The sequence below is a fragment of the Alligator mississippiensis genome, chromosome 1, assembly GCF_030867095.1.
Source record: "Alligator mississippiensis isolate rAllMis1 chromosome 1, rAllMis1, whole genome shotgun sequence".
NCBI classification, from domain to species: domain Eukaryota; kingdom Metazoa; phylum Chordata; order Crocodylia; family Alligatoridae; genus Alligator; species Alligator mississippiensis.
In genome coordinates this window covers 126,538,467-126,556,245 of record NC_081824.1, presented here as the reverse complement: position 1 = coordinate 126,556,245, position 17,779 = coordinate 126,538,467, and the positions used below count along the sequence as shown (strand labels likewise).

The 17,779-nt window shown below is 39.8% G+C and overlaps 1 protein-coding gene across 6 annotated transcripts in view; it reads right to left on the bottom strand.

The window, feature by feature from the left end:
• Positions 1-17,779, bottom strand: part of ADGB (androglobin) — a 299,037-nt gene that overhangs the window by 137,153 nt on the left and 144,105 nt on the right. For all 6 annotated transcript variants that reach the window (XM_019488363.2, XM_019488361.2, XM_019488358.2 and 3 more), the window contains 6 exons: positions 8,233-8,401; positions 6,983-7,046; positions 5,174-5,276; positions 3,750-3,891; positions 1,707-1,821; positions 31-198 (listed from right to left, as the gene is read on the bottom strand). In XM_019488363.2, the coding sequence (XP_019343908.1) occupies positions 31-198; positions 1,707-1,821; positions 3,750-3,891; positions 5,174-5,276; positions 6,983-7,046; positions 8,233-8,401 (761 nt within the window). The remainder of the gene's footprint in view (positions 1-30; positions 199-1,706; positions 1,822-3,749; positions 3,892-5,173; positions 5,277-6,982; positions 7,047-8,232; positions 8,402-17,779) is intronic.

The window sequence follows — 17,779 nt, the reverse complement described above, 5'->3', positions numbered from 1 at the left end:
AACAGCAGGTTCTTTATACTGTTTGTTCACCTTGAAGTGTTCTTTCACTATCCCAGTACCATTGAGACCAGGAGGACAGTGACTTAGTTCCAACTCCTTCAGGGTTTTGGAAAGTCTTGGCTCACTGCTGAAATTATCTATCACATTTGCGATAGCCTTCAGGATTGCTGTAGCCTGTTCTATAAACCGGTAGCTCTCCTAGAGAGAGAGGACATAAGTAACTATTACTGCATAGAATTCTTGAATCTTTCTTTATATTACAAAGCATACAAGTATCTCATTTGTACTGAAGTATTAAATCATTGCTAATTTGATATGATATCAAGCTGCTTTGGTTTCTGGCATTCAAAGGATACAAAAGCTCAACTCATTCTAGCTGAAAGGAAATTGCTATCATTTTATCAGATAGTGAATATTTTTACATCAACTATTGATTACTTTGCTTCTGTATCAGGCACAGTAGAATATTTAGTCAAAATGAAGATGTTATAATATAATGGGAGTATAAATACAGCAATTATGCTCTGAATTGAAATACGCTTTTTGGCACAAAGTTTATTTATTCTATTCCTATGCCTTCAAAGTATGTAGATGTTATTTGTGCATAATTGAACAACTTGTCAATGTGTGTGTTACAGGAAGCCCGTTAGCTTTCACTTAGATTTCTATAAGCAAATCTGGAGACTAAGATGGAAATGGTGCTGTGTGGAAAGTGCCTGTTTCCTGCAAAAAGAAAGATGACCCCAAATGGTAATTGCAAAGGGTCTTCTATTTTCTTGTATTATGGTAAGGGAAGTTCCACCTACACAGGCAAAGAAGAATGAGACAATCCAGGACCAGGAAACACAATTTTCTACTTTTAGAATGAGCTAATTTCTACGTTGCTAAAATACCCATTATAAGTTTACTCAAACTATTTTAATATCCTAGTGTCAGGATTATTCAATTATGCAGCTGCATAAATGTCTACAAAATCTCCATTTCAAAACTGTTGCACAACTGTGTTCCAGACATTAAAAGTTAGTCTTTAGGCCTTGAAAAATATGGACTGAGTGTAAGCCTTGCAGTGACAAGTGTCTACATCTGCACACCTGCTAACCAATAGCTGTAAAAAGGTGTTAATTAGCCCCCAAGGTTATCAGAGGTACTATAAAGTCCCTTAGATCAATAGTTCATTTTAAATATAAAATTTATTTTTACATCTATTAGGAAACTCACAACCCTATGGGAGGAAAAACCCTTACTGATTTGAAGAACAGTTTGCAACACTGGAAAATCTAACAGTTATTTCTGAACTCAGCTTAATCAACTCTAGGTGCATTATGTGTAGCATGCAGCCATAGGAAAGATCATATAGCAGGTTAAAGTTACATACTTTAACCAGATTCTTTAACATTTATTTTTATATTGTTACCTAAATGAATTTTCAACTATTGGTCATGAAACAGAAAGACATCCAATACCATTTAGAGATATATATCAAGCAGATATTACAATGTCTGATTCAGTGTGCCTCCCTCTTCCCCCTTCCCAGACCTCTGAACTCTTTTCCTTTGTCATTCATTCATTCTACAGATATTAATATAATTCAAGAAATATCAACTCTAAATAAAGATGAGACAATATGCAGGTTTTGAAATAAAATAAAAATAAACAATGGTTGACAACTTGTAGTATCCTTGCTGAAGTATTTCAGTAATATGTACCTTTTCAAGGTTTGGCATAACAGTATCCTCTTCTCCAAAGACACATGGAACCATGCTACAGAGATGGATATGGTGCCCTATAGGAGAACTTGCAGTGAAGATTAACACATGTCGCCTACATTAAAGAACAAAATACACTAATCAAGGCACTCTTTTTTTTTTTTTAATAAACAGTGGCTCTTCAACCTTTTCATTCCACTGACTAACAGTGAAATCCTTTTCTCCCCTCACCTCTCTTTCAATACACAATTTTAACTGCTTGGTTCTCAAAATATGCACTTGGAAAGACCACCAGGAAACATGCCTAGAACCACTAGTTAGTTACAGGTTGAGAAATAGAGAAGCCAGTATCCAATACTTATTTCCTAATTGTGTTTTTTACATATGAAAATTACAAATTGCTTTAGCATTTCAGGAAAACAGAGAATCAATGCTTTGGTTTAATGACCATGCCTTCTTTGCAATTTCTGGATACTACTAGTAACACAAAGGTGTTCCCTTTTAAGGTCATAAATTTGATTTCAAATACCCAAATTAAGGCTCAATAGTCCTGGTCATGTGTTACCATAATGACATTTTTTACATACAAGCAGCAAAGATTTCTTAAAGGTGCTTTCTTTTATTGGACCAACTATGTAGTTGGGATAGAGTTAGACAAACGCAAGATCTGACAAAGAAAGTCTTACACTCCAAAACTTGTCTAACTCTATCCCAACTACACAGCTGATCTAATAAAAGATATCATCCTAAGAAATCCTTGCCTCACATAATTTCTGGACCATCACAGCTACAACATAATTCTTACACTACCATTTTTTACATGTACATAGGCAAGCATAAGTTAATATTGGGGTCCCTGGGTTTTGTCTGGGGTAGGGGTATGGGGGGCCACCCATGGGGTGGAGGGGGGTGGGACATGGGGCTTGTGAGCTATTGGAGTGAGGCAGTGCCAGTGGCACACCCCACATTTCTAGCCTGTGTCAGTGAGGCACAGAGTGTGTCCCTCCCCTGTCCTGGTTTCATCTGAGTCCCAGGATTCTGCACTGGAGTGGCTTCAGGAAGGGCTGAGAGGATTTCTACCTCCCAGCTGAAGACCCTTCCCTTGCAGCCATTATAGAGCTTTGCTACAGTGACATAGCGGCCAAAAATAACCATGAGCAGCCAACAAGGCTCAATACGGGCTGTTACTGCAACATCTTTTAGCACTTTCAAAAGGAAGTACTAAATGATGGCGCAGTAAGAAAGGTACTGTACAGCCACGTGTAGATGTGCCCAATATGTCAAATATGTCTGATATTTTTGTATGTATTATTAATACAATAGGTATCTATAACATTTGTTGTTGTAATATATGTTTTTCTTTTGCATAAGATAAATTATACTAGAAACACAAGCTAAAAGTTCACAACAGTCCTTCTTGTTGATTTTTATGGTATCTCTTTGAAACTATAAACCAGCAAGCTTTTTTTTTAATTAAAGCAAAAGGTATTGAATAATCCACATTTTGGTTCTTGTGGTAAGAGATCATATTATTATTACCTAGCTGGGGTCATATGAGCCCAGTATTCTCTCCTGCCCAGGGCAGGGGGTCGGACTTGATGATCTACTTAGGTCCCTTCCGACCCTACATCTATGAATCTATGAATATTTAGTTTCTTTCACCAGCAGCCTGTTCAGAAACCAGCTAGTGTCAAAAGATTACAGTGTTCTGTCTTTTTTTTATTTTAGTAACAAGTAAAATGCTCTACACTGAATATCTGAGGTTATCTGCTGAGAGCAGGAAATCCTGTGGTGACATGATGTCATGGTTCCATAATAACTTTATTCCCAAATGTTAAGAACTGCACTACCTTTGTTCAGTTTATGTCTTATGTGTTCATTTGTCCCTTTTGTGTGGAAAAAGTCCATTTAAAAAAGAATAAAATTTGCTATAATATCATTATTTCTTCAACAAAATATTTTAAAATGAAATGTGTATTGAGGTAGTCAATGGGTGAGAGACAGGTGCAGGGGTGGGGAAGGGGAAGAGAGATGGGTACATACCCAGCAGGAAGGTTTAATACAGTAGCTTTAGTCGCATACGTATGTATCTTTAGTAAGAGTTGTCCAGGAGACACATTTTTCCAGGAGAAATTTTCAACTATGAGGGTGCCCTTTGGTACAATAGAACCTTCTTTTTGTGTGGCTGTTAGGAAAAAATAGAGAGAAAAATATAAGTTATTAGGTCAATTAATATAAATATCTAGAAACAGAATTCGGAAGAAATGTTGGCCAACACATCTCTAAGATAAGCCATGCAATTTGGTGCGTGTAAAAAAGACAACAACCCCCCCCCAACAAACTGAAGGACAAAATATCTATTGCTGGTGCTTCTCCACCCATTGCTAATGTTGTAGACAGCCCCTTGAGTCAGGGGGAAACAGAGCAGCTGTCCTCTTTTACAGTTAAAGTACAAAAATAGGACCTTATTTTTAAATGATTTATGATGATGTAAATGGGACCCTTTTAGACTCCTTCAGACTCCCCTGCCATTTAGTCCTGCTGTACCATGTGTCGCAGGGTGCTTCTACATGAGGCATTTACAGCGGAGTTGACTAATAAGCTCTGCATTAAATGTCACATGTCTACATGTGCACCTCTGTTAGGCTGGAATAAACTAATTAACTCGGCAGCAGGGTAAGGGCAGTACTTATAAGTGCAAGTACTATCCTGCTGTGGAGTTTTTTACTGTGCTGCAGCGCACATGTAGAGACTGTCCGGGATGGCTGGGCCTGAGGGTACTTCAGTGTGAGAGCTGCCTGTTAGTTAGTCCCACACTGCAGTGCCCTTGTACACCAACCAGCCCCTCTATAGGATGTTGAGGCAGGAGGAGCAGCCCTGGGCTGGCAGGCTGACCCCCAGGGTCTCCCTGCCAGCTGGGGATGCTGACTCAGCTCAACGTGCTGCTATATCAGGTGCATATTTAAATGGTGCACCCAGGAGCAATAAACTCGAGTTTCATACTTCACATTAACTGCACATGTAAACATGCCCACAGGGTCTATCATATACTTGTAGTAATATAAAAACAAAATTGTGAACATGTTAATGTTTGCTGCAGGTAATTTCCTGTTCAGTTTAACTCTAAACTGTATATAACCTGTGCCAAAATACTGCATAACTGAATATAGCTTGGTGGTCTGATTTACTGCGACTTATTTCTTAGAAGTTAACAAAAAAAAAAAAAGCGTTATGATAGTACAGACAACATGTATCAGCTTTGCAGATGAGAGAACTCTGAATTATCAAACAGAACTATCCCAATTCTTATTAAATTACCTAGACTTCAAGTGTCACACAAGTTCACAATAAAAGAGAAAAGAAAAGAAAAATATAAGTTTAAAAATATCTTATGATAAAAGAGAATCTTCAGCAAGACAGAACAATCAATAACAACATACACGCTCTTTTCTTTGTACTGATTTTACCTCCAGTATCTCCCCAGCGCACTAATGCAGAAAAACTAACCAGGATTTCAATAGGCTTCAAACTGTCCACAAATAAATAATAGAAGATTCGATCATCAGTAGACTGCAGGGGGAAAAGACATTAATGTTGAATATCAGTTAAATGCTGCCATGTAACAATGACTTTTATAATGACAGACTTAAAAATCCAACTTTGTGGCTCAAGGCATAGTACATAAATTAAACAATTAATTGTCAGAAGCACTTCTGAGGAAGTTACAAGTCACTTATGCATGCAGATTAAGTAAAAATTAAGGGAAATTAGTCTTCCTCTGATATAATTAATTTACGAATGTCCTTCTTGCCAGCTGACAATTTATAATAACTATTTTTGGTTCTTTATTATGCTATTTTAATGGTACAAAACATGAAGATATTGTTCTGCAACTTTCTGGTTAACATCAGTAAACCTGAAGACATACAATACCATGAAGATTTTTGATTTGGCTATTTAACAGAGCTAACAGAACAAAAATGATTCTACATGCATATTATGATTTCTACCTTGCAAATATTGTAAACATTAAATGGAGCAATTCCATAAAATATTTCATTTTGATTCCTAGCACACAGGAATACACTGCCTTATTATTGGTTAATTTTTTTAATGTATAGTATATTTTTCATTTGCATGCAGTTGCAAAGTCCAAACAGGAAAACAGGCCCATAACCTAGTTAGGCTTTACAACGTAGAGACTAATAATATTGTAGGTTCCCTGCACTTACGTAATATAGAGTTAACTTTCTAAGTGTAGGATTTCATACTAGACTCATGCAGAATGAACTTTAAAGGGGGAGTAGTTATAGAGAATTAATGTAGAAATTACAAAACCACAGGTGAAATATGTTATTTAACATATTATTTTATTATTAGTTTTAAATCTTCCAGTTCTGTAAACTGAAGCACAGATGTCCAAAAGCATTACTATAATGCTTATATACTGTAACTGATGTCTATAATGTAATTTCAGTGACTGGCATAGGTCCTCAGATTCATCACAGCTGCACTTCCATTGAGAACACACAGAAGCATGGTCTACATTTCTATCCCACCTATTTCAGAGATTTGGGTGGTGGGGGAAGAGAAAGGGAGGGGAAGAGGGCATCAGCTGCTGACTTGAGTTTTAAGATGCATGACAATGGGAACTTTAGGATCTTGTCCAACCTGCAGTCTTTTCCTGATTAACATAATCTATATTTTTCATCTTTTATTACATGACAACAATTTGTAGTACCACAGCCATTTCTAATTCTAAATATAGAAAAATATTTGCTACATTATTTTGCCAGATTTACTATCAATTACATTGAATTATGACTAGTAGATATAAGTATTCCCATGTGTATTTCATCTATTTTATCTGTAGGAGTTGCTTTACATGTTTAATACAGATGTTCAGAATTTATGAGTTAAAAGATTTACAAGGCTTTCCCCAATTAAAAATAAAACTTAATGCAAGGCTTCCACTTACCTTCTCACTGAAGCTCTGACACATTCTTCAAAACCAATGCATATCAAACATAATGTGTATTAATATGATGTATATGAGAGGTGCTCAATCCATTGGCCAAATGTAGCCCACGGAGCCAGAGCATCTGGCCCATGGAGCTCCCCACAAGTTGAGACATTTGGCGGCAGGTGAGTGATGGAACTTAATACTGCCACTCTTGTCCACTACCAAATTCCCAAGCCCTGCATAGTAGGTCAGAGCCAGAGCTGAATTCTTGCTTTATCTGTTGTAAAGAAACTCTGCAGGTCATCCCACTTACCTTAAAATCTGCCTTCTGATAACTAAAAGTATACGTATGTGGTTTGTGGAAAATATGTAGGTACCTATGAAGAAAAGGAAAGTATGTGGAACAATTAACTTAAATAGTGTATATTAAAAACAATGCTCCATTCATAGCAAAAAGCACTAACTTTTATTTCATGAATGTGCTATAATTAGCTATCTCTTTTTGTGAAACAGAATCAAAAGTGTTTTTTGAAAATGGTTCAACATTTGCAGCTTCATAAAAGATGAATACAATTGATCTCCAGTGAAAGCTGCTGACATTGATTAATATGTTTGTTGCAGTTCCAAGTCTTTCTTGTGCATATCAGGCAGGTAGGGGGTTTTTTTGCAAGCAGCAACGAACTAAAGTTACCATAAAATTTTAATACCTAAAAAAATCACTATAATTACAAAATTCAAAAGTACCCCTCATAGTGCTGATACTTCTTTATGTAGTTTGTTAATGTTCCTATGAAATCTATCAGTTTTTACTCATCCTTAGATAATGACTGAAAATTCCCACTGCAATAATTTCTGAGCTCGGTTTGAATGAATCAGTCTCAGTGAACTCAACTTTAATAGAAGGCAGCATTCAACTTAGAGTGCAAGATTTTATATAAAGAAAGGTTTTAGCTATTCAAAGTCCTCACTGAAGCTCTGACATATTCTTCAAAACCAATGCATATCAAATATAATGTATATTAATATGATGTATATCAAGGATGCGCAACCTCCAGCCTATGGGCCAAATCTGGCCCACAGAGTCATACCAACTTGTGTGGCTTCCCACAAGTTGGGAACCTTGATGGCAGGGGAATACTGGTAAATACCAACTACTGTCCTCCATTCCTAAATTTCCAAGCCCCGCGTAGCAGGTCAGAACCAGAGCTGAATTCTTGCTTTAACTGTTATAAAGAAATTCTGTAGGCCATTGCAGAGCCTCACTGACACGCATACAACCCCACTACTGGGTTTGAAAAGGCGTAACTGACTGGGAATTATGTTGATGATGCAAAAGGAGGAATAGAATCACATTTGTCCTCATTCAGCTGCATAGATTCTGTAGCACAAACAGCAGCAAGAGAGGCGAACAACTCATATTTCCCCTAAAAGAAACCTAGTAAGACACTGCATGCAGACAAGGAACATATCTGTTAAAAATAAACATATTTTACATTGTTATTTTTCATAGAACAACTATAATTTTAATTATAAGAAATATAAAATAAAACCTCTGTTCCTTACTGAAAACAAGTACAGAAGTCTTCAAAATTAATCCATGTCTCCCTAGAAACAGAATTCCTTTCTGTCTCAATATCTTCCTGTGATTTATCCACCATCTGGCTGTAAACACCAGTATCAGCTGCTTCTGATGTCTGCGCCACATCATTACTTATATATTCAGTTAATTCTTCTGCATGGATGAGGGAGACATAGAATTCAACATGTCAAGAATGTGCAAATTATAGAAATTTTTTTTTTCTGTATTGCAGAGCACAAAACCTGACAAGATTTTTCTTCATATATCCAAAACATTTAAATAAAACATAACCAAATAATATATAACCAAGATGCCTGCATCTTGAATTCCTAGCTACCATGTCTCAATAAACAACCATATTTGGAATAATATACCATAGCATACCCTGGAACTTCAGCACTTTTGAAATATCCCTCGACCCCATGTACACAATAGTAAACACAAAGTCACCTCCATAAGAAAAATTGCAGGCACCTTCTACTATTTTTCCTATCTACATACCCAGCAGAAAGCAGAACTGGCAGGAGAATGAAAAAGAAACCACACACTGAATTTTGAGCACTAAGATCCACAACTACTTGGCTTCATGTGTTACCTTTACTATAGTAACAAATTACAGAGCTAATCAGGATAGTAAAGAAACGTATGTGCGCAGTTGCTTACAGGCACAGGGCCTGACAGTACTATGTGAACATAATCTTTGGAGAGCTAAACCAGGCACAGTCTAATTCATAGCCTATATATGGACATGAAAATTCCTTTTTGGATTGCTATCAAGGAAAAAACAAATGCCATAATGTGCAATGTACACATTGTGCGGTATTCTGCAATTAACAGCTTTACTAGTAGATAAAGACGAGGAAGTGTTTAGATTTATGCGTGAACAAAGAAGCCTAAGTGATTATATGCTGTTGGTTTCCATTCTTTATTTGCTCTATACATGGGAGCTTTAATAAACCCAGATTATCAAACTGATACTTTTCATAATGACTTGAAGAAGTTATTTTTACTAAATCAGCTGTTGCTTATCTTGTGCACCAGAAGTGCAATTACCAGCTAACTGCAAGCACACATTTAAAAAAAGATTAATAGTAATTAAAATAGATGCAAAGAAGTGCTAAATGTTCAGGGGAATGGAGAGGTAGCCTTACAACAATGAGAGACTAAAGGATCTCGGCTTGTTTAGCCTAGGAAAGTGATTCTCAGCCAGGTACCTTGAGATCCTTTCAAGGGTGTTGACATGCCACATAGTGTTAGCTAAGTGCCCTCTAGGCATCTTAAAGTTACATTACTTTGGGCAAAGATTATCTTTGAGCTGTGCTACTTGGCTTGAGCTAACTTCTAGGTGTTTACCCGAGATAAAACCACCACTCTGCAGTCTTCCAATCTCCCAGGATGCACTGCTCCCAGGTGCCTGGCTGTTCCCAGGATTGACAGCTGGGGACAGCCAGGCAACAGGTAGGAGGGATGGGGTGAGCGGAGAGGGAGGAAAAAAGGGTGAAGAGGATTAGGGGAGCAGAGGGAGATAGGATTGGAGGAGGGAAAAGGAAGTGGATGGGTGGGTGGGGAGCTACCAGGCTCCTGCCCCCTTTCCTCCCCAACTTGCCCCCCTGAATGAACTTCTAAATCCCCAGAATGCTCCCTTGCCATCCCAATCACTCCTTCTGCCCCCCACTGGTCCCTCCACTCCCAAATTGCTGCCTTGCCATCCTGATCAGCCCAAGAGTGGTAGAGGCACTGCTGGGGGGTTCCCCTTCCCTGCCTACTTCTGGGGTCCCTGGAGACTACCTCTGATCCTGTGCACCAAAATCCAGCAGCCAACCCCTGCCAACCCCTCCAACTACAGGATGGGTAGGGGGGAGGGCATAAGGTGGGGGGGCAAGGAGATGCTGAGCAGCTGTGGGGCCTGGTAGTGGCTGGATCTAGGTGTGTGGGGATGGTGCGAGCAGGAGGCAGCCTGGGAGCATGCAGGGAGGGGGAAGCTCCTGATGCTGCTGTGACTGCAGTGATCCAGGAGTAGAGGAGCCTATTGTGGGGTGGGAAGTCAATCCAGGGGTAGGGGACAATTTGGGGGCTGGAAGAGGCATCCATTGGGGGGTTGGGGGGAATTCCCCCCTCCTTCTCCCCAGCTTATATTGAGGCTAAAGCACCAGTGAGCAGACACAGAACAAACTTGAAGCCTCTATCCATTTCCCTGCTCCTTAACCCTTTAGCAGCAGATCTAAACAGTGCATATTAGAGAAGGCATTAACCCCAACGTGTGAGTGATCAACAGCACTTGTTAACTTTAATACAGACTAACATTCTTTAGAATTAGCACCTGCTAACTCTAACACGTAATTTCACCCTTAGGTGTGCAAACATGATTTACAGGATAAACCCAGAGATTTCAAATAGGTATTCATGGTATGAAAACAATATATTATTCCCTACAAAAGGAAGAAAAACAAAATAAGAGGAAACTGAGGCTTGTGTTCAGCTTCATGGCCCCTATTTTCCTGTCTCAAATGTTTTCCAGCCAATGAATGTATATTATTACTTAATTATTATTTCTAATCTCATGTATATGAAGACATTTTTATTCAAATAATATGGAAAATAGTCAGCAATATGAGACACACACTTTAGTTCTCTGCATTACTATGTAAGCACAGAAGCATGCCAACTTCATCCACTTTAAAAATGTAGTAATACTAATGGTAACCACATCTATTAATTGCATCTCCAGATTGATAAAACTTTAACCCCTACTGAATCACTTTCTGTAATCATAAACAGAAAAACTAGTTAACAGCACACTATTTTAGTACATCATATCTTTTCTATATAAACATTATTTATACATTATTTAATAAAATATTTATTTTGTCAATTGGAAATTTGATTTTCCCATTGTGTTTTTCAGGTTCAGCATCTGGTTGTTTATTTGTGGTCATCTGCTTGGGTGAATAATCAAAGCAACAATTTTCTGCAAGATAGTGGTCAACAAAATAAATAATGTGATACCTCATGCTTCAACAACAAATAAATCAAAATACATGAGCTTTCAAGCTAAGCCCTACTAGCAATCAGCATCTGCAGAGAAGCATTAAATCATGAGAATGTAACTATTATACTGTGACAGCTGGGTAGATAAAGCATATACATGTATGTGTACATTAAGTTATGGTTTAGAATCTCAAGAAAGCATAAAAAGTAAAATCCTATTCATATTTTCTATTAGAATCAATTCTTGCCCTAACAAATTGAAAAGCATATGACCTCCTATGCGGATGTCATTTTAGCCAGAACTCTCACTGAGGCACTCTATTTCTACCCAGATTTCTATCAAATTTTCTGTGCTATGCCTGCCAGGCATGAAACAAACTGAAACCTGCCTAGACTTTTTGGAATGAGCTTTTTTCTGGAAATATTCTGGACTTTACTGAAGCTACTGCAGTCTTTTCAAATGTCAATATTCAGTTATTACATAAAGCCTGAATCAGTTTTCATAAAGGTCTGTGGCAGTTTTGCTACTGATTTTACCAGACCTTTCCCATGATAAAAATGTCTCCCTCCCTAAAAGAGATCAGAGGGAGAAAGAACTATGTCATAAGATTTTCCTTTTTTAAATCATTAAAGAAAACATCAAATCACATTAAACAAGGCATGTTATGGCTGAAATGCAGGACAAAATGTACCCCAGAAAAACTCTGTAGGCTAATGGAAGCTTAAACTGGTATAAGATTAATTTCTTAAATAAAAAGCATTCCTATGCTTTAGTTTTATGAATCAGTATTACGGATATAAATAATTTACACTAATGAAAACAGCAGCTCTACAGCTGTGTGAAATGGAGGTCATTCTGTTACTTAAACAAAATGAAGGCACAATGTACTTTGTAATATGTCTTCAAAAGCTTAGGATAGGAATTCACTCCCTAAGGAAAGAGTCCAGAGGAGAGCCACACACATGATCAGAGGGCAAGAGAACATGCCTTATGAAAAGAGGCTACAAGCTATGGAACTCGTCAGCCTGGAGAAGCGCGGGCTCAGGGGTGACTTGGTGGAAGCCTATAAGTACACAAAAAATGTGCATCAGGATCTGGAATGGGCCGGGAACAGACTCCCCCCAGAGGTGGTGCAAGCACCTCCTCTGGGCACATTTAAGAAACATTTGGTTGCTTATCTTTAACCCCAGCTGACTTCCTGCCCCTTGGGCAGGGGGCTGGACCCGATGATCTTATGAAGTCCCTTCCAGCCCTAATGTCTATGAAATCTATGAACTGGAGTATATATAGTTTTATGTTTACAGGCAAAATGTGAGGGAAAGATTGTGAGTTCTTCTGACAATAACACACATTCTCCATTTTGCTATATAACTAATGACTAATTTGGCCTAGAAGCATCCCAGATATAACTTCGCTAAAATTAATAAAACAACATCAGATAATTTGGTACCTTATTCTCAGAATTAACTTGAACAATAGAATCTCATCAGTACCTAACAAACAGACTATCCAATATATAAACTTAGGGTGCATACTAGGAGAAGGTGACATTAGTGTTTTTAAAAACTTAACCAAAGCATTTTAGGAGCCTAAATCCCCTAGGCATTCAATGAGATTTACGAACCTAAGCAATTTGAGCATTCTGAAGATTTTACCCCTGAGCCTCAGCCCTGAAAGCTGCTCCATGTATTTGGCCCCCAATACCACACTGAAGTTAACAGGCTCCTTCCAAGCAGATCTTGCTGGGGTGATCTGACCCCAGCTAGGGGTGTACGAAAGTTTGGGAGGCATTTTGTTTTGAAGCCGCTTTGACACATTTCAAGCTCAAAGCAGCAAAATCAAAACAAAAAAAAAGGCTTCAAACAGCTTCAAAACGAAATGAGGGCACTTAAGAAGTTTCTAAAGTTTCGAGACGTTTCGGGTTTCGAAGCTGGGCCTGCTTGCAGCTAAACAGGAACTAAGGAGAGGGAGGGGAAAGAGAAGGGAAAGACTGCTCTGATATTAATTGTGTAGCTGGCCAATGACTGTGATCCTTCCCTGAGGTCCCTTCCAATCCCAGTGCTCTGGGGGAGGGACAGAAAAAAAGCATAAAAAGCATCGTTTGAACTGAGCTTTCTCTGCACCTTGGGGTCAGCTTTCTGTGTCTCAGCATCAGAAAGGCTATCACTTCCTACCTTTTCCTTTCCTAATACCCTTTATTATTATATTTATTCCTTTCAATGTATTCCTCCCTCAAAATCCTCTTTTTGTTTTAGTTAGTCTATTTTGTTTCTTTTCCCCCAGAAAAGAAATCTGTGGTTTCTCTCACGGGGTCCAAGAACCTACAGGGTTTAGTGGGACCATTAGGACTGTGACGGAGCTGAAGCTCAAGGGCAGCCTCCCTATCTATTATCTTTTCCAACAAGAAGTGGCACCCACAGGGTAGAGCTGGCACTGTCACTGGGCCCTAGGGGTATCACGGCCATCTCTAGGGAACCTACTCCATGACAAAGTGCAGTTTCCCAGAAACCCCTGCACCTAGCTCCTTGAAACTTGGCAGGCTTCACGGCCTCAGCAGGGGCTACCATGCCTGCTGTCTTCACCCCACTCCACCTTAACACACACACACAAAGTCAGTGGCAACATGTAGGGGGTGCACAGGGGTGCACATGCACCCCCTGAGAGCACTAGTGCACTCCCTGACCTGCCATGCTCACCGCTTAAGCAACAGGCAGAGGGGGGGCAGGTGAGAGCACTGCTGCCCCCCCTGCAAGCACCAGCTGGGGAGTGGGCAGTGATCGGCCATGGAGGGACTCCTCCACCCACCCGTCAGTGGGATTGGCCACAGAGGGGACCCCCCCATCACTGACTGGTTGCTGGGGGGACACATGCCCCCCCTGACTAAGGCGGCACCAGATACGCATGCACAGTCACACGTCACGAGTTTTGCTTGTCAGCACCTTGAGGTGCAGTTTCCCAGAAAACCCTACACCTATCTCCTTGAAACCTGGCAGGCTTCATGGACTCAGAAGGGGCTAGCATTACAGCTGTTTTCATCCTGCTCTACCCTAAGCGCACACAACATGAGTTTTGCTTGTCAGCAGCTTGAGGTGCAGTTTCCCAGAGACCCTTGCACCTATCTCCTTGAAACTTAGCAGGCTTTGTGGCTTTATCAAGGACTACCGTGCCTGCCGTTTTCATCCCCCTGTACCTTCACACTTGCAAGTGACGTGAGTTTTGCTCTGAACAGTTTGAGATGCAGTTTCCCAGAAACCCTTGCACCTATCTCTTTGAAACTTGACAGGCTTTGTGGCCTCCCCAGGAGCTACCATGGCTGCTATTTGCATTCAAAATCGGGAAACAAATGACAAAGTTATAGGCATTTTCATGATTCCCATTATAGACTATGGGCGAAACGTTGAAACTGTCGAAACAGTGAAACAGTTTTGACAAAATGAAATGGAACAGTGTTTTGAAACAGTGAAACGTAACACTGTCCCTTCGAAACGGCGCTGTTTCACACAGCCCTAGCTGACTTTCTGCCCCTGGGGTAGGGGGCTGGACCCAATGATTTCATGAGGTCCCTTCCAGCCCTAATATCTATGAAATCTGTAAGTGCAAAGGTCTCTCCATGCAGTTCTCCTTGCAGACTACCCCAGGAAATGAAAACATTTATAAACAGGTATCTAAAGCAACTGTGATTAAGAACTTGAAAAAGGTAGTTTCTCAAAGTAATAAAAGTGAGAAAAGTTTCCTGAACCAAAAGGGTTTTTGGGGGTTGAACAAGATGACCTCCTGAAGTTGCTTCCAACCCTAACTTTCTATGCTGCCATGTATTTCAGAGAAATATCCAAGAACAGAAAAATAGAGATTGCTTTTTATTTCTAAAACAGCAAAACTCATCAAAGGCTAAACCAAACTACCAGCTAGAGATTCTAATATTGTTTCAAATGAAGTCAAGTTGCCTGCTAGCCGTCAGGCAATTCATGTATTTAACTACCTACTGACCTGTAAGTAAATTCTTAATAGTTAAAGTAATTGTTGTCTCAGTCTAAATGTCCTGCATATTTGGAAGAATTTTTAGCCCTAGAAAAATGTGTTTTTAAGCAAATGGCTCCTAAATAAAGAATTTCTTAAAAGAAGATGCCATTGCTCTCATTACTGGTTCATACTTCATGCTGTGACATATTTTATAAAACTGAATGAGTCATAGAGAATTATTTTGAAATAATATGATCTGATTGCTCTAACCTATAGAAGCACGACATAATGGAAATTACTAGACCAAAGCACTAACAGTCTTCCCCTTCCCCCCAACCAAAGGATTTCCTCTTCTAGAAAATAATACTAAATACTCATTAAGTTTTTACTAGAAAAAACACACTGAATTCATCAAGGGAACATCTCATAGGAACCAGTACATGTAACTTTTCAATACTGTTATGATTATTAATATTTATCAAGGGTGATATTCTGCTGTCTCCAAATTGTCCATATAGATGGACATTTGCTGGATGTCGATTGATGCAATCCAGCATAGAGGCAGCGTACAGGGAACCAGGACACAAAGAACCTGTACAGCCTGGTACTGCAGGCCATAAAATGAAATGCTAGTCACTGTTGCAGTGCTGGACGGGCATGGAACCATGTAGACAGTGTGTACTTTTTGGACAAAGAGGAGCCCTATGTTATGTGAGCTCCCCGCAAACTCCAGGAAGGAGGGTGGCAAGAGGCAGAACATGAAAAGGCCACATGACTTCTTGCCAACTGGAACCTGCCAAAGTACTCTTCAGTAGGGCTGTGTGAAATGGCACTGTTCCATTTTGCCTTGAGTTTCGACAGTTTAATGGAACAGCTTTCCATTTCTAATTTAATTTTGATTCAAAACAGCTGTTCCGTTCCTTTCCATCGAAACAGAAAGGCTGTTTCAATGCTGTTTTGAAGTTTTGCTGGGGATGGGGACTCAGTTGGGCTAAGTCCCCGTCCCCAACACTAGATTGCTCCAGGGGCGGGAAGGCAGCCCAGCTGGGGCGCCATCTAGCCAGGGGATGGGGAGGCAGCCCAGCTGGACTGACTTCCCATCCCCAGCACTATGGTTGAAACGTTTCGACTAGCCTTGTTTTGTTTCAAGGCTATTTCGATGGCCTTTGTTTCATTTCGATTTTGCTATTTCTACCTCAAAATAAGTTGAAACAGTGTCAAAACAAAATGCCCATCAAAATTTTGCACAGCCCTACTCTTCAGCCCCAGAAGGAAATGAATGCTCTGACCCACCCATCTCTCCCAACTTTTGCCTCCTGTTGTGTAGATAACTCACAGCACACAGAGGATGTGTCCATTGAATACTCCTTCCACACTGAGCTGCCCCCACACAGTGGAAGAGCACTAGTGTGATGAATCCTGGCAGATGTCTTGTCTTGTTAACTCTGCCCAATGGGATTTCTTCTACCCTGCTCCCTTTCAGTAGCAAGCGAGTTCCAGGGAGGCAGAAGGCAGAGGGTCAGATGAGGACACAGACTCCAGTCTATGCTTTCTAGAATATTCCTGTTTGTTATGCAATTACTTTCTAGTGCAGGAGGCATAAACAGTGTGGGAAACAGGTTACAACCCAGGTTTCAGCCTTCCCAGCTGAATGCCCTGTGTACTAAGCTATGTAGTCAGGTTCCCAATAGATTTTACAAGCTTGGTAGCTCAGTGGGTCAGCTTCAACATGAAGGATAAAGAAGTCCTCATCTCCTTCCCACAACTATTTTATTACCTAGTCATTAGGAACTTCCCCTGGGAAATAGACAGTGTATATTTGAAGCTCTCTGATATACAAGTCTAGAACTGAAGTTTCCTATTTTCTGCTTGAGTCCTCTACGTACTAGGTATTGCAAGGCACTTCACCCTCCTGTGGCTGTTTTTTTTTAATTAAAATTATTATAATTGCTATCTTTTAGGCTGGACTCAATATTGTTTGTGTGTACTAGTGAGCATAAAGTATGCCCATGGGATTGGGCCTCTCAAACTAAGCAGAACTAAGATATAGCTTTGCCCTGTTTTGGTTTGGGACAAAATTTTAAGTGGGAGATAGCTGCTCACACAAGGGTGCTTCTGCACATGCACAGAAGACTGGGGTTAGGTGTCAAGAGAACCATCAGCATCAAAATGCAGCTACTGTATGAATTTAGGAGCCCAGTGGTTTTGCAGGTAATGGACTGAACTATTCTGGATTGGGGTATTTTGGCCTTAAGACCAAAATTCTGTTTTAGGCACCAGGGGGCCTTTTTTACTTCACCCTGCATCTTCTTTTGCTAGATCTGCATTTAAGAGTTATCATAAGGTTGTAAATACTACAGCTTCTGTGTCCAGAACTAAGAGATCAAGGAAACATCAAGCATAGGAAACTATGGTAAAGACAGATAGAATCTGTCTTACATTACTGCTCTTCATTGTGAAGTTACTGACATCTCTGCCAGCATGAAAAGCTTTTGTTAATTAGGAGCCCATTATAGCAAAGCGGCCTTCTCCTGCATAGGTCATCCAACTGGGTGTGAAGCAGATACGGTCACTCATCACCA